Here is a 26,518-nt window from a genome sequence, read left to right on the forward strand (position 1 = left end):
TATGCCAATCAAAAAGGTGATAAGCAGCATTTGCAATATTTGTGTTAAGGAGATTATATTTCTGTAGTTTGATGAGTTTTAATTTATTTTAATGCGACTTACTCAAATCCACCTGACTCCCAGCACCATGCAGGTAGTCCATCAAGCCCTATTAAGAGAAAAGTGTTGGTCACTCCAGAACTATCTCAAACTGGCATAGGAGTTTGAGCTGAAAATTGACAGGGAGTGTGCATTTAAGTGTTTACCAGGTCTGACTTCCATTGGCTAGTCTGAGGGGTGATTTTGCTCATTTCTGTACACTAAATTTACAAAATCATGTCATTTAAATTTCTGCCCATGCAGAATGTCACAAATAAATTGATTGTTGGCTGAGAGAAACAAACCTGCATCTGAGCTAAGTAGCTCAGATCGCATGCCATTGCACACTTAGAGCAGCATTTCAAATAAACATAAATATTCAAAACTATGACAGTTGATTCCACTAAATATATATTTTAAATATAAACAAAATATCAGGAAATCAACAGCATCCATTTTACATTATTCAATCAATAACTTTAAAAATATTATAAAATTATATGGCAAGGTTGATGAAATAAAAGCAGTATAATTAAAATACATTTTATTTTGATTCATAAAAAATAATTTTGGAAACATATTTACATGCACGTACATCTTGTTCATTATTAATTACAATAAAATATATTAACTTTTGTACTCTATAGAACATCATTAATTGTCCATGATAAAACACAAAAAAATTGCTGTAAATTAAATTCTGAGGACATACTTTGAAGATTTCTGAATGCTCATTTCTGCATATTGCTTTTCTCTGCCACAACTGGATGCCCATTAAGAAAAGTCAAATTGGACTAATGGCATTTCACCCCAGTTACCAAGTTTTATGAAGATAGTATGGAAGAAAAGCTTCAATTACTGCTTGGAAACAAATAAGAAACTCTACTTCTTAGGCTATAGAGCATTTAAAATTCCGCTTTAAGTCAGCATTCAGTTTTCCTGGAAAACCTTTTCTTAAAACCACTTCTGTTGTTTGGACATATACTTATAAAAACCAAAATTGAATCAAAGTTTTTAAAAAATATTATAAGTAGGTATTCAGTACATATAACTCAATAATTTAGTTGACAGTGTTCAATGGTAAGTGCGCGCACGCATGCACACACGCACGCACGCGCACACACACACATATATTATATATATATATATTATTTTTTTTGTTGTTGAAAAATTAGCATGAGCAACAAATTTCGGTTACTTCCCAAGTTGGTTAGCATAGTGAACAATCATGTTTCCACTCAAACCATTAAGGTATTAACGAAAAGTGAAAAAGGTAACCCTGGTAAAGCAAAACTTCACTTTGTTTGTTCAAAAACTAATTGATCTCGGTGTACTTGTGTTTTGAAAGTTCACCCCTTACAACAATCCTTTCTTGATCCAATCTCGGCTAACCCTTCACAATAGAATAAACTGGTTTCAAGAGACGACACATGTTAAATGGGATGGAAATAACAGAACATCAGCATCATTAAATGAATAATAATAAAAAGTGTTCAAAGCATATGGCAGATAAAATTTTAAAGTAGAAACAAGATTTTTCAAAATTGGAAACAATGAAATTCATTGTATTTAATATAAATTTGTATTTAGAGCTCTGCAAGAATGTAGGGCTAAGTACAGCTGATTTCTCTATCTAACATTGATTTTTTTTGTATATTATAGATCAAATAATTTCATAAATACTCTTTGTCATCATGCTAATTTAGTATCACATTTTATAACACAAAAGATTTTTACATTTTATTGTTGAATATCACTATTTTTTTACCAGATTATATTTTCGTTATGGGTGCAGTGGTTGGCACCCATGGCAGACAGTGTGATGTACAGATATTATACGATGAAATAAAAAAAAAAGATGAAACAATGTGCTGTCGACAGGATTTGGTATTAACTGAAAAGGTTAAAACTAGTGAATTTGTGACCAGGCCAGTAAAAGCAGTGAAAACCGGTAAAGATTATAGTTGTTAACGGCCATGGGGGTGCAGTTAGGTTGCTACCTGACTTGGACTTGCACAGTAAGAATGCATATGTAGACTGTAAGTTTTGGGAGTCTGAATTTTGAGGACTACCTTGTCAGCATGAAACAAGACAATGACCAGAAGGAGGTTGAGATTTCACTTTTATGAAAATCATGGGCAGTGCATCATAATGCATTGTCAACTATTAATATACAGGAAGATGATAGAAACAGTTATGTAAATGTGAAACAGACTATAGAAAGGTCTTTGAACTACAAATATTCAAAATGCTGAGCACTAAGGCCACACCTTGTCAGGAAAGACGGCTGGCAGAGTGGTCCGAAGAAACACCATTGATTTGCACCTTTTAAGGTTGAAAGGATTGAGCCAAATAGGATGGGTGCAGAACTAGATGCGAGAGGTCAGTCAAGTCCTACAGTGCAGGGCAGAAGAGGAAGTACTGATACTGACACACAAGATTTTAGGGGATTTCGTGATAAGGACAGTGAGGGGGTAATAAATTATAATCCAGGAAGAGACAACATTAGACACTTGGCAGATGGTGGAAAACAAACCACCTGGGTCACTGCAAGTAGGGGGAGTAGTGTTAGAAGCAAAGATTATTATGTGACCAGAAGTGGAAGGAGGGTGATGGTGAAAAAGATGTACGAAGGATAACAACTATAGTGGAAACCTGAGGTGATGCAAAAGGGAGAGGTGTTATTTATAGGTGCAGTGGTTAGCACCCATGGCAGACAGTGTGATGTAAGATGGCACCTTATTTATATATGATGTGTATCAGGTATTTTAAGGTGAAATAAATAAAAGATGACACTTTTAAAGCATTCAAAAATGATAAAACCAATCAAATAAAACAGCTAACCAGATCTCGTAGCTAAATACTTTTTGTAAATGCCTACTATAAGAGATACAATCATACATAAAAAACTAATCAACTATTTATATATTACATACAAAGAGATATTAACATTTCTCAAACAAACAGCACAACTTGTTAAAACACAAGTGAAATGTACTTTGTACAATAATATATTTTATGGAATAAAAAAAAATTATATAACTAACACACATTGCATAACAATAATTCCATACATTTTTCAAAATCTCAGATTAATATTATTCTTGCTTCAGTAAGATAATAAATTAATATCAAGCTTGCTCCAAATCTATCAACAACATAGTATGCTTTGTAATAAACTATATTTTTCTAATTGAATTATTATTAAAATAATTTGTACTACATGTTGTAATGCTATACATAATTTATTTGGAATTTTCGCACAGTAACCTCCCAGGTAACGTTTAGTATTTTATTTTTGTTTGAACTGACATTGTTCATTTTTGTTATTTGAAAAATATTTTTGAATAACATCGCACCTATACTGCATGCTGGGGCCATCAAAGTGACATGGCCTTCACTGTACCTTGGTTTGAATGAAGGGTCGAGAATATGAGTTTAAATGGGACTCTGAATTTCGAGGTTTCGAAAATGACAAGAAATGTTATCAACACCAAAAGTTGAATCTTCTTGTACCTAAATAATCACTTGTAGGTTAAATTAAAACGTATCCTATAGTTGACAAAAAGTATAAACACAGGAAATAGGTACTAGTCAGGGTTCGATTTTAACACCTATCTGCTTTTTCAGACAAGTAAATCGTCATCAGGATAGGTAAGGAATGAAAGTAACTTGTAAGGCAAACAAGAAGTAAGTTACAGTAAAAGCCACATTTAACTTGGTCATTTGGTTAACTAAACTAACACCAGTGTTTTTTTTATACCAATGAACAGCATTCTTCCGAGAAGAGAAATGGTCACGTAATTTTTTTTTTTTTTTTTTTTTTTTTTTAAGTAATGAGCAGATTAAATAAATTACAGACAGGTGTACGTCAAATTCTACCTGTCCATTGACCAACACAATTTATTCCTAAGTTCTTTGAATGATTCTTGCAATGGAGAAAATTGATTTCAAACATTATTTTGGACATTTGCCATTGCTGGTTTGCACTGACTGTCATACAGAAAACCTGCAGAATGGACAAAGATAGACGAGTACACAAACACTCAGAAAACAGGACAAAATTAGCTGATGTCAAATGTAAAATGCATAGGCAGCACAGATACGTCCGTGGAAGTATGATTAAAGCTGATGAAGGGGAACAGATCTCAGTTCCCAAAATATCGCAACTGCCTTAGGAAGGCATCTGTGTTCGTATGTGCTGTCGTCACTGCGTTGCCAGAATATCTACAGTGTGCCCGTAAAGTCATCATGCACTTTTGACCGGTCACAGGAAAGCAACAAAAGAAAATAGAAATGTGAAATCTTCGCCAATTAAAAGTTAAAATCTCCAGAGTTAATTGGCGAAGATTTCACACTTATGTATATTATGTTATGTTGCTTTCCTGTGACTGGTCAAAAGTGCACCATGATTTATGGACATACTATATTTAATTTAATCGCTGGGTTGCTGTATTGTCGTTGTTGTCCAGATTATATTTTTAGTATCATCATTAAAATTAACCCTTTCAAATTGAAGAAATAGATATGTTCTTTCAATTAAATTATTTAATTACCAAGCGACATATGGCACAGCACAAAACCTACTAATGTATCCTTGTTATCTCTGTCAACGTACATGTTCCTGCACTTAACAAAGAGGAATTCATTTGTTTTTGATTTTTTTTTTCAATATAAAATTAATTTAAAAGTTGTAAGTTTTAATCTTGAAAAAAATTTGAACACATCATTGTTTCTTAATCTAACAAACTAGAACTGTTTCCACACTTTATTCATGTGCTTACGGTTGGCAACATTTTCATTTTTACGACCAACACAGACCAGGGACGTCAATATAGGAATCAGCCAAGTTCTAGTCTAAGGAACAAACTCAGAATTTATTTGCCTCCAGTGCCTTACATGCCGCAGACACTTTCTATGTTTACTATTTAAAGAATTGAGAAACAGAAGAATTTTATATTCCTGTTGCCAATTAATGGCCAAGTATTGTGATGGAAGGATGCACAGGGGATGTCTTAACAAAAATTATATTATTCATCAGAACATTGTGACAGAAGAGTTTTAGAGTTTTACGCAAGTTAGCAATTAAATTTACGCCCAGTGTAATAATTTCATTGTTATGAAAGTTGTAGAAGAAACTCCTCCCTCTTGGCACTACATTATCATTTATTCAAGACACTTATAAAAAACTGAATTAAACTTCATTTCAATCTTAGTAGCATAGTTGGTTCAAGAGCAAACTTTGGTACAAAAGGTTCTGAGTTTGTTTAGGTTAAGTCTAGTTAGCAAGCCAAACCTCTAACAGACTAAAAGCATAATGCAGTGGTTTTAATAAGACCAATAAAAAATAAAACATAATTAAATAAATAAAAATCACAACTTCACAATTTTCAATTTGAATTGTTTCAGTTTGGATGAAGTAGGCATTCACTTATTTCGCTTTCATTACACAGAGCAAACACCAGCCGGAAATGGCGTATGAACACGGTGCATTATACGCCTGGGGTGAGAATGGCAAAAAGTAACAACCAAAGTAACACTTGGTTGCCAGCTAAGTTGCATGCTCAAGAGAATGTACGATGATTAGCTAATCTTTGAAAATGTATCTTTTATAACTTACTAATTTGCAAGGGAAAGCCAAATGTCCAGACGTCTTATGACGCTATGCCCAAGCAGGAAAGCGATACTAAGGCCTCAGGGGCAAATTATTTTGTTGCGCCCCCTCCCTATTATCTAATGTACCGCTTTTCAGTATCAACATTATAAAAAAAAAATGGAATAACACACAGAGAATATCATGGCCACAACTGTAAATGTGATCTACTTGTATCACATAACTTGTGAGGTTTCCTATGAATTATATTAACAATCTTGTAACTCAACAACCCCCCACCTTCTGCCCGGCGCCCAGGCCCAGGGAATTCCCCCCCCCCCCCCTCGATGGCCCAGGCTACACCACTGCTAAACAGTTAATAAACAATGTAAATATTCATTACAACACACCTGCGAAGTTCACGTTATTTCTGATGCCAAATTAGACTCCACAATCATATCCATAATAAAGTCCATGTCATGTGCTCATCGGCTGCTACTTTTCAACTTCTCTCCGTGTCATTATTAATCCAGTCAGAAGAGTTTTTAGGTGTTTGTCACTGGCTTCTAGTTTTTCAGGGCATGTCAAATAACTTGTGATCCAATGACAAAGGTTATTCACATGTAAAAAGTTTGCAGTCTAGACAGACATAAAATAATAACATAAATTTTTAAGGTCCCTACTCGTTACCAATCTGAAATACAAGAAAGTTAAATGAAAAACATTATAATGGCTAACACCAAATCAAACACACTAGGAAGTTGCTAATACGACAGGAATGTTCCAAAGTTACACAAAGAAAATGCAAGAATTATCACTGTTCACCTCCACACACACACATGCGCAAATGCATAAAGGCACACAATGGCACACAAAACTCCTTCCATCTTTGATGCACAAAATAAAATTTTAAGTGTTACAGCTGTATCTGTTATAGGATTAAAATTTGCAAATATGTTGTCCATTATCTTGTATGGTATTTCTATGGTTCTGTACCTGTGTTGAAAAAATATATATTTCATTTGTATCCATAATATCCAAAATCAGGTCCCCTTGTTCATTCTTTACACGTAGTCTTCCATTAGGATAGCGAGTTTCTGTCCTCCCGTTTGGAAACAACGTTCGGACTGTTCCATCACTGTATTCTCGACGCTAGAAAAAAAAAGGATTGTACAAGCACATCAACACATGATTTAATGAGTGATCCAGAAAGCGGAGACTGGTGAGTGAGTGAGTTCTATTTGCAACTTACATCTACATTTAATGGTTCCATAAATACATATAATACAGTAGGCTTTTCAGGTAGAAATAGCCACACATAAAATTGTTGAGATGGGCAATCAAAATATGATGGCAAATCACGAGGGAAGTATTGGAGATACCTTCAAAATTGTTTGAAAAGAGACGTTCTGATAGCTATCTGCAACGCTGAAATCTACTCCCCCTCCCCCTACCCTTGTTTAGCCAGTCTATTTTGATGTACTATCTTGATTATCCCTATTAATTGGAACCCACAGATGCCAGGATAATTTAAATCCTGTAAGAAAAACCAGGTTAATCCATTTCACTCAAATTTAGGTTGCACCATATAAGTACAATTCTGAACACAAGCTAAGCCTTTGTGTACTGTATCTCAGCTTATTGTAGTGAAAATATGGCACTGTGTTGCCACGCGGTCTTTTTCCGCCTGCTGGAGAGATGGCAGTCACCCAATCCTCTCCCCCTTCCCTTCCTTGTATTCAATTTTCCCACCCCTCAGTAGTAAGTTATTCTCTCTTATCAGTTCCTTGTACTTTCATAAAACTAGCACGCAGAGAAACTTGTGCCAGGCTGGAGGAACATTTGAGCATCACTTCAGTACACAAATTCTTCGAGGCGTGCTTTCCGCAGACCTGCGGCAATATTTGCGCATTTTGCTGAGCTGTGGCTGCAGTGTTAGTCATGGATTGTTGCCGTTACAAGCGTGAGAAATAAATAACAACAGAAAAACTATACTGCTTACATCATGAAAACCTGTTGTGATAGACACGTGAAGACTGCCTTCACGTACTTTGCTAGTTCACAATCATTTGAGTTAAATCAACACTGCTCAAGAAGAGATCGCGCAAACTCGTGCACATGCAAAGTCTGGCCAGTTTTTTTTTGTTTTTCGATTTTTCCGGTGTGCCTCCCTCCAGCAAAATGCCAGCCAGTCACGACACTCGCCAGGCTCCTGCCTATGGGCGGCAGGAAAGTAGCATAAGGGCACGTGAAACAAACCAGACGGAGCCTGCGGACGTGAAGCAGCAGTCATGTCATCTCCCTCGGGGTTTAAGTGTGACATATGCGACAGCTGAGGGGGTGGGAGACATGAAGGGTCGGACCAAACAGCTTTCTAACAGAGTACCATGGTGGTTAAAAAATATATAACTGCCAAGCAAAGAAATGTGCCTGAGTTATGCCAATTTTTTTTTTAACTGCTTCATAATATAACTAATAATTAAAATAAACTTAAGAATGGATAACCAAAAAAAAAGACGAGATATTCCGGGCCTGGATAATTGAGAGTTTACTGTATTTGAGTGCCTGAGTTGTTAAAAAAACACTGTGCAAGGCGACTGCATCTCCTTCCGTACACCCCACATTTCAAAGGTTCTCCAGGAACTGTCAGCATGACATAGATGTCACGATACCACACGCCCACTTAAACAGCTGCAGCCCAGCCTACATGCAAGCTGGCGAGAGCAGCACCAAGTGACCACATCGACTGTGAATACACGTCTGGTGTGTCACCAGCAACCGGCAGGGCGCAACCAGAGTGACCCAATGCTCCCCATACCAGCTCCACCGAAGCTTACCGACATGGGAAAAGTATCTATACTTTATGGTACAGAGTATTTTTCTATCAATACAGAAACTTTTGCACTAGATATTTTTTTAATCAATACTTTACCCATATGAGTCAACTATGCCAGATATTGTATCAAATAATTCTAGACCTAACAATTACTATTTTTCTTGTATGTTTAGTAAAATGAGTTTGAACTTATTGAAAATCTGGCTGTTATGGATCAGTTGCACCAAAGTTCATTGCCTTTTTATTCATTTAAAACAACCGAGTGAGCGAAAACATTTGTGTTGCTTCGTTTGCTCGCATTCATTATGTTCAGTTCATGTTTGTTTGATTCTACATCAGTGATTTATACACTCTTTCAATTATTGATTTAATATTTCCAACAAACATGTTATTTTATTTATTATTTAATATTAAAAATCAAAGCTAAGCATCTGAGAAAAAGTATCAATATCTCAAGGTATCAATAGTACTTTTCATTTTATATTTTCATGAGTACGATACTTTTCTTTCGAAACGACTCATGCGTACAGTATTGATACTTTCCATGCAATGTTTACTGACGCTGTGTTCTAAACCGCTGCAACGTACTTACAGAGTACTCGTCTGTGTAGATTTCTTTGTCTCCGTTTGGCAGAGTCACAACTTTCTCTCCATGGCTGTTAACTGTCCAGCGAGTTTTATCAGGAAGCACCCATTCTTCCTGGCCTGTGGTGTATATAAGCTTTATAGAACCATCAAAGAAAGTCACCTTCTTGGAGCCATCAGTGTAATGGTACTCTGTTTGTCCACTAGGAAAAAGAAATCACAAGTGTTTGAAACTTTAACAAAAAAAAAATTACATATGGCACAAATTCTTAAAAAACTACTTAACATAAAAAAAAGTAACTTACTTTGGAAATTCATATATTATTGTCCCATTACTTTCTGTGGTCTGAAAAGTCCTTGATGATGCATAATAAAACCTTGTCCGCCCATTTTCAAACTTCTGTTCAATATCACCATTCGGAAAGGTAGTTTCTGTGAAATTGCCATAAGGTAACTGTTTTTCACCACAAACTGATTTTTTACAAGCATCTGGCTTTTCAACAAAAAACGGCTTTTCCCCAAACAATTTTCCTTGTACAGGTTTCTTATCCTGGTATCTTAAAAGTTCATTTGTTTTATCATGACTCACAATTTTATTAGAATTCATTGTGGTCAATAACCCTAATTGTTTGTTGATAAAATTAATAATTTTTGTAGGATTTTCTGCACGTGACCTGGAGGTTCCATATAATTTCTGTAAAAAAACAAACAAAAAAAAAACACTAGCAATCATCACAAAAAAATTAGTTAACACATCACAATTTTTATAGCACCTTGTCATTGGTAAAGTCACTAGAAAAAGAATAGCATTTCAAGCTACACCGCTATTGCAACCAACAGTTGGTAGCATCAATTTTTTTTACCATTAAAAATCTTTAACTTCAGTTATAATTTAAAAAAAAAAATTCAGATTAGCAATGAATTTGTTAGCTGAACAGTAATTACTAATTAGGTATTGTACACTACTAGATTGTGTACTAGACTGTATTTTTCGGTACGTAAAAGTGAAATTACAGCAGATAAAATTAAGCTGTAACAGAAACCAAGCATTTGAAGAATCTATTACACAGGAACATGCCCAATGCATCTGCAACAAATCAGTATCAACAGATTTTCAACAAATTGTAAATTTACAAATTAGACAATTTTGTACCTATAAGTCAATATACGTATTTATCTCTGAAGAAAACACTCATCAGCTGCGGGCAATATAAGATTTTTACTTTTAAATTACAAATTTTAAGTAGTACTTCCATAAAAAAATATGCTTTCAACTAAACACACATGTACTGCAAGTTATAACAGCAATGCCAACAACATCATAGCATAGGGCATTAAATATTCAGTTATCCTTCATCCTTTTATCATTTGTTGAACAATGTATTGTATTTATGTTTTCTATATACTAACACATTTTAAGAAAACAATTAAATTAAATTCCACCAATTTTTAATACTTTTCTTTGTTACAATAAATCAGAATTTAAAGTGGTATAAATTTCTGGATCAGCAGTTGTAATTGGAATCCACTATGGACTATGCTACTATGTTATCTTGTGCATTTTTAAAACACAATACAATAAAACAGAAGGTAAATATTTAGTTTTCAGAACACAGCCAGCCAAAGTTATGACTGCATGCAGGTACATATAAATATGTGTACTTCAGAATACTTTTCAATGACTACTGCAAATAACCTTTTAAGCACAACCTTCTGCCTATTTCCGAATAAAGACACAAAGACCATGTTTTAAAAATAAGAAAATCAATCCGGAATTAATTTTCTTTGGTAATGCATATATATATATACTTCAATGTGATTTGGGGATTCATGTTGCTGTATCTGCACCCATCAATGCTTGACCACCATTAAAGTTTGAAAATGTAAGAAAACAAAAAAATAAAAAAATGCCGCTTATAACATCCAGGACCACAGAAAATGGGTGAAAGAAATGAATTTGACACATTAATGTGCTAAATTTTTCTCTCTTTATCTTAAGATTGAGGAAAAACTTTAAATTTCCCAATCATGCACAGGTTCCACCTCACCAGCTGCTTTTGGGTTTTCTCCTTGAGTTCGTTCAGCTCCTGTTTCAATTTGGCGTTTTCCCGTTCGAGGCATTTTGTTTTGTCCCTGCTGCGCACCTGGAAGGCAGTCCACCTGCTCTCTTTCTTGTGCACGTCACTCTGCAGCTCTGCAATCTGACAGGAAAAAACTTCAGTAGGGTCTTGATCAATCGAGTTCCCGTGCAATCATAACCGACCTAGAGCACCATTACCGGCAAGGACTGTTAAAACATTTCCTTCAGGACATAGCTTTCAGTTTCATGGTCCATACACCCCAAAACCATCAACTCCAAAGTTTATATATATCACAATTTTGTGGACACGATAAAAGTCACAATTTTTCACAAATCACTACAAAATTGATACATAAAATTTAGCAGTGGAAAATCTCAAGACGAGTTCGTTAATGGGCAATATCTGACCAAAGGGGTATAAATGGGAAATGTTTTTTTTTTTTTAAACCAGAAAAATTGCCGTAACTCTCCCATATTATGGACAATATCACATCCATTTGAACGTGTTATAATTTGTAGGATTAATACCAAAATCTTTTGTCTGAATAAGTTTTTGATACGACCAACCATAACTGCAAGGGATAGAATAAACAAGGGTTGGAAGACAAAAATAATCAAACTCCCTTTGTAGGCAATACATCGAATTTGTACAAATTTTTTTATTAATCTTATAATTTTTATTTAAAACTTGTGTCTGAAACAATTTCTGATTAGTCAAACCATTACTGCAAGGGGTTGAAAAAATGAGGGGTGGAATTTAAAAATATATATATATATAACTCCCTTAGTAGGTACACTATCAAATCCATTCAAATTGTTTTTTTTGTAAATCTTATGATTTTTATCTAAAACTTTTGTCTGAAAATTTTTTTGATAAGACAAACCACAGCTGCAAGGAGTTTAAAAAACATTCATAAAATCTGTACCTTTTTATTGTAAAATCTAAAAATATTATCAACAACTTTTGTCTGAAATTATTTTTTTATATGTCCAACCATTACTACAAGGGGTGGAAAATAACAAGGGTTGAAAGACAAAAAAAATTCTTAACTCCCTTAATATGAACATTACTGCAAGGGGTTTAAAAAACCCTTTTATAAGTTGAAGGCTTACTAAAAAATAAACTATAAACTAAGCAACATAAGGAAACACACACACATAAACATACTGAGTTCATGATTCAAACTTGAATACATATATATAGGCCTACCTACTACACTGCAGTATGAGCAATATCAAGAGTCCAGAAATGTGTATTTTAATTGCAGCATGTATCTTAAATAAAATTTAAAATCGTAACATGATACTTATGTATTATTTTTCAACTTACCTGCTGTTTTAAAGCTTGAATTTGTTCCCGTTCTTCTTTCGTAGGCATATTCTTCAAATTTTTTGTATGTTTTTGCAGGACTAACCTTTCTTTTCCTAGTCTCCTCTTTTCCTCTTCAAGCATACTTTTTATCCTTTCTTCCTCTTCTATTAACTTCTGCTCTTGTGATTTTTTCTCTTTAGTAAACTTACGGACATTATCTTCATGTTCTTTCCTCATCTTTGCAAGTTCCAATTTTGCTTTTTGAAGTGTATGAATTTCATCTTCCAAGTCTTGTAAACGAGACATCAGGAGTTCACTTTTGAATATTAATTCCGTATCATCAGTCTGAATCGCCACGCTACTCAAATTATTTTTTCCTCTTTTACTTTCAGCATGCTTGGCCACAGCTGTAGAGCGAGCCATTTCTGAAACGTTGTAAGGCTTTTTCGTGGGACTTAAAATTCCTTTCAGAGTTTTCACAGAGATGGAAGGATATTTACTGTAATCAATATCTGAACCATCAACACAGACTTGTGGAAGAGTATTGCTACCACGAGTAGCATCTGGTAATTTATTGGCACGTGAGTCTTCACCATCTTCGCTACAGGTGGAACAGTAACTGTCATTGCTCCAAGGTGAGTCATCTTTAAGGTCCTGCCTATTTGAAATGTTTTCATCAATCTCAGAGGTCACAGACGCATCACTTTCGCTTTCACGTTCATCTGCAAAATGTACATGTGGACTTTTCCCTTCCGCAACATTATCGTCCAACCTGTAAGCTAATGCGTCATCACTGGATCCACCATTTTCCATTTCTTCACGTGCTGCTAGATTTTCAGATTTAGAATGCATGGAAATGTATTTACTGTAGTTTTCAGCATACTGCTTATGCACATCCAAACTTCCTCTCGATGAAATCGATGTGACACCCTTCTTTGGTGTTGATCTACAAGCACGCTCCATCATATTCATAACATATGACGAGGATGAAGAGAAACTGGAATTAGCAGCATGTTGCTCAAGCAACTCAAACACTTTCAGTTCCTGGTTCTCCTGCTGAAACACAAGGGCATAGTTTAAACTGCCAAACCATAAATAAAAGTGTTACCTATCAAAACAAAGCACTACTAGTAACAAACAGGTCCATATCAAACCCCATTTGAAATAGGTGTTTTATATGTACCAACAAAACACTATTTAAAAAAAAGTATCTGTGCAGATAATACAAAAAATTTCCACACCAAACAGAAAACACTGAAAATAATACAAAAAATACATCATTATGTTTCCTCCATAATATACATAAGTTTAAATCCTGTATTATTTAAATCCGAAAAAAAGTTCTGGATAAAATGTATCGACTAATGATTTTCAAAATGTGTATTACTAACACTGAACTAAACTAAATATTACTATTACCCAGCATTTGCCTGAAGTAATTTCGAGAAACCTTGAAAATCAGTTAATAAGGAAGGCCCCACAATAATTTGAAAGCAGGTACTCTAGAATGTTTCATAAACTTTTATTGATAACACTAACAATTTAACAATTTACAATGTGACGTGCACATTTTCGACATTACAAACAGAATGAGAAAAATTAAAGAATGAAACTAAGTGATGGCATAGGCCTACATACATACTTGTATCACAAATATGACAATGAAATTTCTGCATCTGTGCCAAAATTAAACACAAATTAGCGGTCAGTGTACAATATTAGAATGTCCTATCAGAGAGAAAAACCATAATGATAATACAAGAAAGCTTATTCACTCTATTACTGAAACCATGCTGAATAATCTCCAGTAAAAGTTACCTATTTATATTTCTATGAGCAAAAGTATGAATTTAGGGCATAGAGAATTGTTCAAGATGTGTTATGTTGATTGTTATCTTTTTGTTAATTGTTTTTGTCAGTTGTCAATTCTCTAGCATACTTGTCAGAACTTTTAACTCAATATCGAAATCTTATTATAGTTTGAAGTCCCACTTTTTATTATAGTGAAGCCTGTTCTTTGAGGCATAAAGTAAAGGAGAAGGTGTGCACAATCTTTGCCATGTTAATAATTGGTATTTAAAGTTAAATACTACAGACTCAATACCGGACACTCGGCCTGTTAGCATAGAGAAAAATGAAAACCATGGACACTAGCACTGCCTAGCGAGAATTGTATAGAACTTGTTTAGAAAAGTGGAGGAAATTACATAATCACTCATGACTAGGAGAAATATTAATGTTACAAAATGTATAGGAATCTAAAATGTAATTTTTTTTTAACCACACTATCCATAACCTCTTTGACATAATGCTTAATGGTGGCTGTGATACCACAAGGTGGCCTCGTATGCATGATTGTGTGGTAAGTGTGTGAAGTTGTTTTTTCTCCTTCAGTTAATGTTCCACCATATTGGTGAGATGCCCAAAACATTGGCATTGTAAAAACAGTTAAAAATAACTTTTCAGTATGATAGTGACTGTTATTAACTATGGCAATTCCAATTCATACTTACTAACATCATTTGACATTATCATGCAGCATTTATGCAATGTTTTGGGCAGAAGAATATGGCGAAGGCAAGGTAAAAAAGTGACTTCAACTACGTCACAGCATGCCGTCTCCTGACAATTCCCAACTCCATGAATATGCCCATATTTATTTTTCCAACCTTTGTGTATAGCATATAGCTCATAATTTCTGTTTATATGATCAATTATCTTTGATACTTTTGCAGGGAAAACATTACAGAGTGAAATAGGTTTACAAACATAAAATGACATTTAAATTTTTGGGAATGAATGGAATTATTTCACATTCTTTTGCACTTAGTAATCAACAGAGATGTAAAAAGCACATCTTACACCAGTTTTGCATGCATCTGATCCATTATCAGTACATCCCAAGTGAATGGTACAAATATACAGACATTCTAATTAAATAGTTGAGAATTGTTTATTCCTTTAAGGCCCTGCTGTAATTAATTGACTAACATTTCTTCTCTAGCAAGTACTGAGTTAGAAGTGCTGGCATGGCTCACCAGTTTGATGTGTATGCTTTTTTTGAATTGGATTTCATGTGCACATATAAATAACATGAATGACTTTTTTTTTTTGCATTTGTATGTTCATAATATTAAAATTCTTTTAAAATAATTTCATCTGCTGTAGCCTGCTTCTATTAATTTTGTCTTGCAAGTAATGACTTTAAAAAAGTTACTGGCTAGAATCAACCTGAAAAATCTGAATGCAAACTGCTTGATTGGTACGGAATCACAAAATGTGCAGAATCAATAAATGCTGGATTAGAACTTGCATATATTAATTCATTCATTTAAATCAGTCGTGCAAAATCAGGGTGTCCACACAAATCCTTAATAAAAATACCCCGAATTTTCCCTAACCAAAATTTCAAATTTCCCAAAGTATTTTTTTTTTTTTTTTTAAATAATTTACTTGTGTTGCAATTTTGGAAAATAAATAAAATCAAGTGTCCATCATCACCACAGCCAGTCTAGTTCCCTCTCCAATTTTACTTCTAAACATAATCTTGCGTACACCATTTAATAGTGTGTATGATTATGAACTACCTATATGAAAGAAGAAAAAAAACTATCACAGTCTGAGTGATCGTAGAGCGCAGACTGGTGCATGACATTTCCCCCTCAAATTATTATCACAAGGGAATTTCCATGACTTTTCCATGATTTCAAGTAAAATCCCTGACTTCCCCTGACCAATTGTAACTTCCCCTGACTTTTCAGAATGTGAACACCCTGAAAATATATCAGTGACAGCTTTGGATAACAAAACAAAATCTATCAACAGTAACAAACTGATACCTTTAATGTGTTATTCCCATCTGAAATATCCTCGTAGGAAATTTCAGGATGAGCCGTTCTGCCCATGAACGATTGCACGGAGTCCTTCTGTTGCAGGGCATTTCTCCACGTATGACCACGCTCCGAGATGGTTGCGGGCAAGTCTTGACTGACGTCGCGTTCTGAATCATTCCTGGTTCTCGGGAAGCACGTGTCCGTGACTGCACTTTTCTCGCGTGGCTCATGCTTCTCGACTACTGGTTTCAAACGTAAACTGCGCTGAGGCACGCGGAATTTGCACCTTCCTTTACCCGTCGATCTCTCTATTTGGCTTGGGTCTTTGTAGTATCTTCCCAGTCCTGTGCCTTTCCTCAGGAAACTGAATTTTGGTTTTGGTTTTGTTCGCAGGTGGTCCAACGATTCAGTGCAACCCCTTGAATCATTTTGAAACTTTAAGAGACGTTCTTCCAGCAGGGAAGAGAATGGCTTGTTTGTAGCAATAACTGGTGTGTCATCAAAGCTAGTTTCAAAGGTTTCTTTTACCTGCAAAGAATACAATGTTATTGTGACTACCACAGATACCTCAAACATTATTTCACCTACTCATTTTTCCAATTAAGTAATGAAATTATCAACACCGTACACCAACTACGTTCAGACTGAAAAAAACAATCAATCTACTCTACACAACATCCACTTTACCAAACAAACGAGTGTTTAAGTAAAACCTGTCAAAATGATTACACTGATCATAAAATTATATGTGTACTATAGATATTGTGATGTAGCTCAGCCGGCCCTCCGACAAATTTCCACCTAAAACATGATTATGACTAAGGGGGTAGAAAAACAAGAAATGGTAGAGCACTAGCATGAGGTACCCGAGACCTAGTCTGCTACCTATACAGGTAGTGTAGGGAAAGTTTCACGAACTGAAAGAAAACATGATTAAACAATTCAGACACAGATTTATTATTTACCAAAAATAATGTTCACAAAATAAATAAGTTATAAATAAATTTTAATAAATAATAATCAACATAAAAACATGATGCAGGCTGTTCTCCAAATACGTCTACAATAATTACTTATAAACATGGCCGCTCTCCCGTCACAGCAGCTCCGCTAAGGAATAGTCTACTTCCCGGCCACTACATGTATGCCTACAACAAGACGTCGATTCCCCAAACTACTTTTCCTAAAAACATAATTGACCTGAATACCGATTGAAACTACATTAATTATTACTATGGACTTATTAAGTGCTGGACGGAGATCGCCCAGCCTGAAGTTCCGTCTCACGATCCATCACTGCCAATCACTTACCCTCACTTCGTCGCAGCGATACGGCCCCGTACCGACGTGGATCACCCGTCCAGAGAGGTCCCGCAGGCGAAAAAGCCCCGTCCCTCCCTGGACGAGAGTTTTACCTCCTGAATGAGGTCACACCGAAAAACACGAACACCGGGAAAAACTTAGCCACGGGAAAAATGGCTGTCCCCCTCCCGCAAGGAAAACAAAAAACGTGAGGTAGACAATTCCTTCTGCGCAGGCGCGGAGACTCCCCCTTCCCCTCTCGCGCTGCTAGCTTGTTTGTGCCTACGTTTCCAAACTCGGACGCCAGATGGCAACATCATGCAGGACAGAGTCCTCGAAACGAGTACACGAACCGAAAATGACAGACGAAAACAAAACCGACGCTACACAGCGGGTTTTTCTGGAACGGCGTGTTGCAACCTCTCTGCGAGCCCTGGCCAGGGACCCGCGAGAATTAGCAAACCACGCAGCCTCGCAAAAGCCCGCGGTGCCTGCAAACTACAATCGCAGCAACCTATATTCCGCTATCCGTGTGTCGCAATCACCCGGCCAAGCATGGAAACGTGCACGTACACCAACACGTCAACCAGACAAGATACAAAAGTAAAATTAATTATAAAAAAAAGAAAAAGAAAAAATTTTTCAGACCGTGACAATATTAATACATAGTGAAATCTATCCCCATATGTGGCACTTTTAAGAGTTACAAAAACAAAGTTGCTGCAATTTTGAAAAACTATCCCAGTTACATATATGTACCAGCAAATACAAATCTCAACCATTAATTTTATAACCCATTCAAGATTATAAAAATTTATAGTGTCTCCTGTCAACAAACTGTTTCTGATTTTTAGGTAGATTTCGAAGAAATCTTACCTAGGGTAGCCGTTATTAGGGTGCAAATTTCGGGAAATTTTTAGATAGCTTTTCGTTTTATGGTCTAGAGATTCCAAAACCAAAGTATACACACAGGCACGCACCCCCTCCCCCCAGCCACATATGCATGTGCGCATGCACTCACTCACTCACTCTCTCTCTCTCTCTCTCTCTCTCACACACACACACACAGATACATAAAATCTAGTAGTGTAAAATCTCGGTCAAGTTCGTTAATGGGCAGTATCTGACCAAAGGGGTAGAGATGGGGAAAGTTTTATGAATAACACAAAAATCGCTATAACTCCCACAATATGATGAATATCACATCCGTTTGAACATATTATAACTCATAGGAGTAATACCAAAAACTTTTCTCTAAAAACAAGTTTTATATGACCAGCCATAACTGCAAGTCACTATAAAATCCGTTAAAAATATTGTCTGAACAATTTTTGCTAATACAAACCATTATTGCAGGGGGTTAGAAAAACCTGGGTAGGAATAAGAATATATTTACACTATATAATACATTCTTAGTTTTGTTAAGTTTCTAAATATTGTATTAAACTATAGTTAAAATTAATTTTTATCCAACTAACCATTACTCCAAAGGGTGGAAATAAAAAAGTCTAAAAGTTAAAAAATAATCATTACTAATTAATAGATATACTATCAAATCTGTTATAGTTTATTGCATAAAACCTACTCTTCATCTAAAACTTTGGCTGAAATATTTTTGATTAAATGTATTTATTATTACTGTAAAAATGGGGTTGAAATTTTAAAAAATTAAAAACTTTCTTAGTATCAAATTTATTTGAACTAATTTTAAACCATTTTACTATTACCTTAACCCTTGGTGCAATCACAAAAAAAAAAATTGAAATATTACCTAAGTTGGCATATAATATGAAATTTGTTCTAAACTATTTAATGTTGGATACATTGAGTTAAAAATATTCGTAATATTTTCACTGCATGGAAAGTAGGCAATTTTTTAATCAATCATTTTGTAATTTTGGAGAACATAATTATGTTATGTATATTAAGTTCTTAAAATGCTCCAGAAGTTTATAGATGTTTCCAAAATATTCCCAGGATAAATAAGTACTTCAAAATCTACCTACGTCTAAAGGCTGTGCGGAAAGGAATTTTTTTGATTACACTGAAACTACAATTGGTATGCAGAAATTGATTTTGATATGTCAAATTTAAATCATTATTTCCCATTAAATCAAATTTTTTATTAGAGGATCAAAAATGACCTTAGAATACAGTTAACTACACTACTTTTCCTTATGAAACAAGGGGAGAAGCTTAAGCTCTCTCTTAGAGCAAAATACCTGTCAGACCGATCACAACTTATTTTATGTAGTTGGATTTGTATGTGTAAAAAAAAAATTTTAAAAAATAGGACATTCATATTGGCTGAGTGTTGTATTGACCTCATAAAAAAAACAGACTGTGTAAAATGCACAAAAGTACAAAATCAGTTAATGTACAAGAACACCTACTGCATTTGAAAAGAACAAAGCAGACACAGAATTAAATCACCAGAACCAAAATAAGTACTTGCCATGTTTCTGTGTAGTTCCCACAGATTCAATGCTGATACTTGGATCCGATGTGTACAACTCCAAAACTACCAAGCTGTCACACATCCTGGAACAAATAAAAAGTGCAATATACTATTTAATAAGGCGTGGTAACCACAAGAACACTAGAGGTGCAGACTTCTGGGTTGGGCATTGTAAGTCTGAATACCCCCTTCCCAAATAAAATCAGGAGAACGAGACTTAATATGTACTGAGCCTAGATATTAGACACATGCTATATACTTTAAAATTACGAAAATAACCATTTTCCAACGCTAGAGACGTTCCTGTATTTACCCTGAAAAAGCGTTAATAAACGCGTAATAGTTCATGAGAAATCACACTTTCAACTTACATTACAATACCTGTGTAAGGACAGTGCTACCGCCATTTACTGTTTATCCATAGGGTTTCTGTGTTTATTTAAGAGAACTTTAGTCAAAGGAATAACTATTGTATAATAAAAGTGGTTAATATGATGGTGTATTGCAGTTGTAAGGAAATATTAATGTTTATACTTTCTGTTTGTAGGTTGTTTGTCCAAATGCCATTCAATTAAGGAAGTTTTTTTTTTGACATTTCATTTAAAGTAGTGTTTTGAATTACGTAGTAACGAACAATTCATAGGTTACGTTAGAGACGTAAAAAAAAACTTTCAAATATTGTGGCCTGTTAGTTGGGCTAGTATAGCTACATTACAAATACTGTGAACTCTTGTGAAAAGTTGGCTAGGTCAGGATCACCACATCTTAAATCGGTAATTCCTAAGCAACCATAAGAAAAATTTTAAAGTTTTTTTTAAATGTAGCTATACTAATCCAACCAACCGTTCACAATGTTTTAAAGTATTTTTAATGTAGCTAACCTTACCTAATTGACAATTCACAATATTTGAATAAAGTTCATCAAACCAAACACACAAACACACATAGGTAAACAATTAATGGCAGTGGCAGCTACAATGCACAGGTATTGAAATGTGAGATTAAAAACTGTGATTTCTCAAAAACTAGTAGGAATTTATTAACACTGTTTTCAAGGTAAACACAGGATTGTTTCAAGTGTTGCAAAATTATATTTTCTTAATTTTATTTTTATTTTGCGAAAAAGCAGCGATGTAACATATTTACCAATTTTTCTCAACACTAAGGTCTTTCAAAAATACTGAACTTTCTAGAATCCATTTAATAATAAAAAAAACTATTTCATGAGAAATCATACCTTTTCACAATTGCACAATATTGTAAATACCGCTGACCTAATCCAACTAACCTTCAGCTTTCACTTTATGTAATATCACTATAACATGCAAAAACCTAACTTCTCAAAAAAAATTAACGATTGTACATAGTATTTAGGTAACTGACCTAACCTAACCAAGCTTTCACTTTAGTTATGATCACCTACATGTGCAGAACTCTAACCTCCCAAAAACAAAAAAACTAACAAATAATATTTGTTCAGATTTTTAAACTTAATATTTTAAAGTATTACTAATTTAATTGATTTAACTTAACCAACAAGTTACTTTAAATATAAATTCCTACACACAAACAGATAAAATACAGTTGTCCCTCGATAATCCGACGTACTCGGTAGTCCGACGCATCGCCAGCAGTCTTACCAGATGTTTGTTGTGGAAACAATACAAGCCTGCAGCGACAGGAATATCCCCCCCCCCCCTCCCCGACGCTCTGTACACTTATTTTGCGGGGACAGATCAGTAAGTGCACAGTTGTAGTGTAGATCGGACGTTCAGTGTTACTACTGCTGACTGTATTTACTGTTTGCTTTGTGCGTGTAGTGACAGTTTAGAAATGGCAAGCACAAGTGTGAAACGTAAACATAAAACATTAAATTTATCTGAAAAATGGGAAATTATTAAATGAATAGACCGTGGAGAAACTGAGAGCGCAATATCTAAAGTGTATGACATCGGATGACCTACTGTCTACGATATTTTGAAAAATAGGGAAAAAATTGAAAAATTCAAGAAGTCTGTTGAAGATGAATCCATGAACAGAAAACCTCTTAGGACTAGCGAGTTACCCGAGGTTGAAGACACTCTTGTTATTTGGTTCAAACAGCAACAGAACCGGAATGCACCTATTTCAGGAGACATTTTGAAACAAAAAGCCCAGTTTTTTTTACCAAGAAATAACAAAGAAAACTGACTTTCGCGCTAGTCACGGGTGGTTTGAAAACTTCAAGAAACGTCATGGTATAAGATCTATGCAGATGAGTGGCGAAAAAGTGTCTGCTAACGAGTCTGAAATCCAGGAATTCATCGGAAAGTTGGACGCAAAAATCAATGAACTTGGCCTAGTTCCTGAACAAATTTATAACACCGATGAAACCGGGTTAAATTGGGGTCAGCTACCAACAAAAAAAATTTTTACTTAAGAGGGAAAAAAAAGTTTCTGGGAGAAAAATTACAAAAAGAATGAATCACCCTGATGGTATGTGTGAATGCGTCAGGAACTCATAAGTTAAAACTGCTTGTTGTTGGTAAATAAAAAAACCTACGTGTGTTGAAAAATGTAAAGGTCGAATCTCTACCAGTAACCTACATGGCTCAAAGCCGTGCATGGGTCACCAAAGAAGTTTTTCATGATTGGTACACTAACAGCTTTGTCCCAAGATTTAAAAAAGCAAGATTTAAAAAATAAGAAGTTACCAGTGAAAGCCCTTCTGTTGCTTGACAATGCACCCGGACACCCGGACACCCTGACATGGATGAATTAAAAGTTAAAACTGCTTATGGGTACATTGAGGCAGGGCCGGATTTAGGGGTCTGGAGGCCTCGGGGCAGCAGAAGAGCGGAGGCCCCCTGGCCCCAAATTATTTTCCAAATAAAATGAACAATTTTTTTTCAGTCGAATTTTCCAATAAATAATTTATTGTGAAATCAAGTAGATTCTCTTAGTATTTAAAAAACATACATAAATATAATCGGAGACAAGAATTACATGAAATTATTGTGGGGGTCCTCCGTTTGTGGGGGCCCTCCATATGTGGAGGCCCCGGGGCTTTCGCCCCGGTTGCCCTCCCCTAAATCCGGCCCTGCATTGAGGTAATGTACTTACCAAAAAACATGACCGCTTTGATCCAGCCAATGGACCAAAACATCATAAAGACTCTCAAGGCACATTACAAAACACACCTTTTAATGGATGTTGTCAGTCAACCTAATGATGACATTGTAACAATTTTGAAATACTTCAACATTAAGGATGCGATTTTGAATGCCGCATTTGCTTGGCAGCAACTAAAAAGCACAACCCTGATAAAATTTTGGAAGAATATTTGGCCTAATAACCCACATCTTGCAACATGCAACTCTGCATCCAATGATTCTGAATCTATTTTGGATGATGCACTTGAAATTTGTAACAAAGTGGAACTTGCGCCAGCGTCAATTGAAGAGTTCAAGACATGGATTATTGAAGACAACCTTGCTACTGATGTGACAGACGCAGAAATAATCCAGGAAGTCACGACAGTAGATGACGAAGTGATCGAGGAGGCAGTGCCGGAGAAAAACTTCAGCTGTGATGAAGCGTTATCGGCAACCAAAACTTTGCTTCGTTGGTGCGAGGAGAGAGAGTTAGATTTTTCAAACATTTTGATGTTAAAAGGGATTCAAGAACAAGCAATGACGGACTGCCTGCGTAAGAAGACGCAGAAGAAAATCACAGACTTTTTTAACGTGTAAATATGTAGTATGTAGTATGTACTTTTTTTTTTACATATGTACTGTACATTTTACTTTACTTTCTTTCCGTATTTCTTTTAAAAACTTATATATACCATCATTTTGTAGCCTAGTTTTAATAAATTACATGTACTTATACTGTTTGGTACTTTTTGTTAACTTCATTGTGTTCAAAAGCATTGAGAAAAAAACATCTTTGATAATCCGACATTTTCGGTAATCCGACACGCCCCTGGTACCTTACCTGTCGGTTTATCGAGGGACAACTGTGCTAACTTATCAAAAACTGCAACAAAAAAATCAACTAAATTAAACATTGAACTAACATTTTCAAAAGACCTGAAATATTACAAATTAAAATTAATAACATAAAAAAAAACATAATACCTACATATTAATAATCAAGCACTATTTCATTTAAATTAATTACAATTTATTCTAACCAGTTTTTAAAATATTCAGCAATTTTCTAATCATTTCCAAGACATAAATAACAATCATACAAACATCACAAACTGTATCAAACACAGTGAAAATGAAATATTAACGTATACACTCAGATGAAAAAAAAAAAAAAAAACTTTGTCAAGTACCGAATGAAATATTTAAAAGATATTGCAATGTTGCCTTTACAATATCATACCAATAAACAGTTTATAAAATGATGCACTTAGAGTACACGAAGAAAAGGAATTTTTTAACCTAACAGTAGATAGAAAAAATTGAACTTCAATTAAATTGACCTGAGTTTTTTACCATACAAGATATTAGTTATTAGAACTGTTTTATTATACTACTAAAATTAACTTTATATCAGCATTCTAATTGTAAACTACATGTAATATATTTTGTATTGTACTATGTGTGTGTAAATATATTTATACAGAGTATACGCAAATTGCAGGGCATAAATTTAATGGGTAGCAGAGAATGCTGCCAAAACAAGCAATTTTTGTAGAGGAACTTATGTCCAGAAATGAAACCCTGTAAGTTACAGGCACAAACAGAGAACATGCGATCACAGCAGAGTGGCGTCCACACACTCTACAGGAAGCAAGCGTCCATTTAATCTCAGACTTCGAGTTGGCCATAAGCAGTCTGGTGTAGGTACATTACCATTCCTGGTATGAACCTCCCAGTTTGAGGCAGTCGCTGGTTAAGCCATGCGAAGGTATTCATATTTGGTACACGTCTGTTATGAAAACGCCATTAGTAAATATGCACTGCTCCAATGAAATTTTTTAAACCTGCCCGTCCATCATTAACATATCGGCCAACACAGTGAATGTTGAGTCCGCAGGTATCGCTGTTTGTCAAATCTGTAATCAAAGCTCCACAATTACTAAAAGTCAACACTACACTAATCACCCAATGCCAAACATGTACAGATCACACACCCAACCATCCACTGTGTTGTACACCAGGCTGCTGGTTGCTGTGCATTTGACTGACTCTAATAAAAGTCTGCTCTTGGCTCATCACCTCCTTCAGCAGAGAATTTGAACGTCACTGCGCTGGGTCTTCACGTCCTCTCAGCCAGTGGAGTAGTCCCCTGAAACCTGCCAAATTCAAATTTGTGATTTAATGTTTGCACCAGCAACTTTACAGGATTTCATTTCCGGACATAAGAACCTTAATCAAAATTGCTTGTGTTGGCATTTGCTGCCCACCATTAAAATTTTTGCCCCGCAATTTGCAAACATTCTAGACATCAAGACTGAGGTAAATTTAGTGTAAGTACTGTGTTATTCATTATGTACGGAAGCAACTGCAGGATTGCTACTACTCTAGTACTCTGGACACTTTTCATCACAAAACTTCCAATTCATTTTATTTAAAACTAAGTTAAAATATAACTCGATACACAATAAGGTACAATTAACTTTACTGCTTTCATAATCATACATGAAAACAAAATAAATAGGCAACAAAATCATCTGTTTTCGTTATTATACTATAAACAATTACTTTTATTATAACAGCTCATAATACATTTTTTTTTAAAATTTAATAAACACTATTATCTAAAACAAAGACTTATAAATTTTCAAAAGTATTAATCGAATTGCATTTTTAAGAAATAAACTCAACATTAACTAACATATTCAAACGTCAACCAAAACATAACAAGTTGACAAAACGCGCGCAAAACTTTCTAACGAAAACAAATTCTTTAGCCTTCGGCTTCCAAAAATCCTCCTAACCAACAATTTTTTACTTTGTTTTACTCGCCGTCACTTTTGCTCCCAGAAGTCGTATGAGTTAGAAGCAAAAACCCTCGTTTTAATGAACTAGTAACACTCATGTAAACGGAAAAAAGAAAAGTTTTTTTACATTATCTATAATAACTAAACAAACTCATTTCAAAATACTTTATACAAAATATCATGAGTTATAATTGTAATTTGTAATGTAATACAGAAGTTATTCACTATCCTAAAAATCACAATACACATAAAATTATATAAAACACAAAAGTCAATGACCATGCCCAAACAACTAGCAGATGACTGGCCTTCTCAAAACTTCCTCGAGAGTGACCGAAAGACATCTTGCCCCCTCGAGTAAAATGGCTGTCTGCTATGGTATACTGTTATCAACAATTTAATCGCACAAGGTTTTTACGAGAGTTAAATGGTCAAAGAGAGTCATCGAATAAAGTAAACATTATATTTATTCAAAAACATTGTAACTTTTTTTTTTTTTACTA

The 26,518-nt window shown here is 34.9% G+C and overlaps 1 protein-coding gene across 4 annotated transcripts; it reads right to left on the reverse strand.

The window, feature by feature from the left end:
• Positions 1-668: 668 nt before the first annotated feature.
• Positions 669-25,973, reverse strand: LOC134537663 (centromere protein J). Of its 4 annotated transcripts, XM_063378347.1 has the most exons (10): positions 25,777-25,933; positions 25,206-25,367; positions 20,075-20,160; positions 16,324-16,845; positions 12,503-13,537; positions 11,141-11,293; positions 9,398-9,786; positions 9,100-9,295; positions 6,668-6,823; positions 669-4,087 (listed from the first exon to the last, which is right to left on the reverse strand). In XM_063378347.1, exons 3-10 carry the CDS (start codon positions 20,075-20,077, stop codon positions 3,950-3,952), a joined length of 2,592 nt encoding a protein of 863 aa, XP_063234417.1. In that variant the 5' UTR covers positions 20,078-20,160; positions 25,206-25,367; positions 25,777-25,933; the 3' UTR covers positions 669-3,949. The 4 variants fall into 4 exon arrangements, with proteins under 4 accessions (XP_063234417.1, XP_063234420.1, XP_063234419.1 ...); XM_063378350.1 differs by lacking the exon at positions 25,777-25,933 and having other exon boundaries at positions 669-6,365; positions 12,503-13,540; positions 25,206-25,769; XM_063378349.1 differs by lacking the exon at positions 25,206-25,367 and having other exon boundaries at positions 669-6,823; positions 25,910-25,973.
• Positions 25,974-26,518: the final 545 nt, after the last annotated feature.

Source organism: Bacillus rossius, chromosome 12 (assembly GCF_032445375.1).
Source record: "Bacillus rossius redtenbacheri isolate Brsri chromosome 12, Brsri_v3, whole genome shotgun sequence".
NCBI lineage: Eukaryota > Metazoa > Arthropoda > Insecta > Phasmatodea > Bacillidae > Bacillus > Bacillus rossius.

Excerpts from the sequence above, each read along its gene's own strand:
- LOC134537663 (XM_063378347.1), bottom strand. Across the intron at positions 11,294-12,502 it reads TTCAAGCTTTAAAACAGCAG|ATTGCAGAGCTGCAGAGTGA; the intron begins GTAAGTTGAAAA and ends TTTTCCTGTCAG. Across the intron at positions 6,824-9,099 it reads TCTACACAGACGAGTACTCT|CGTCGAGAATACAGTGATGG; the intron begins GTAAGTACGTTG and ends TTTTTTTTCTAG.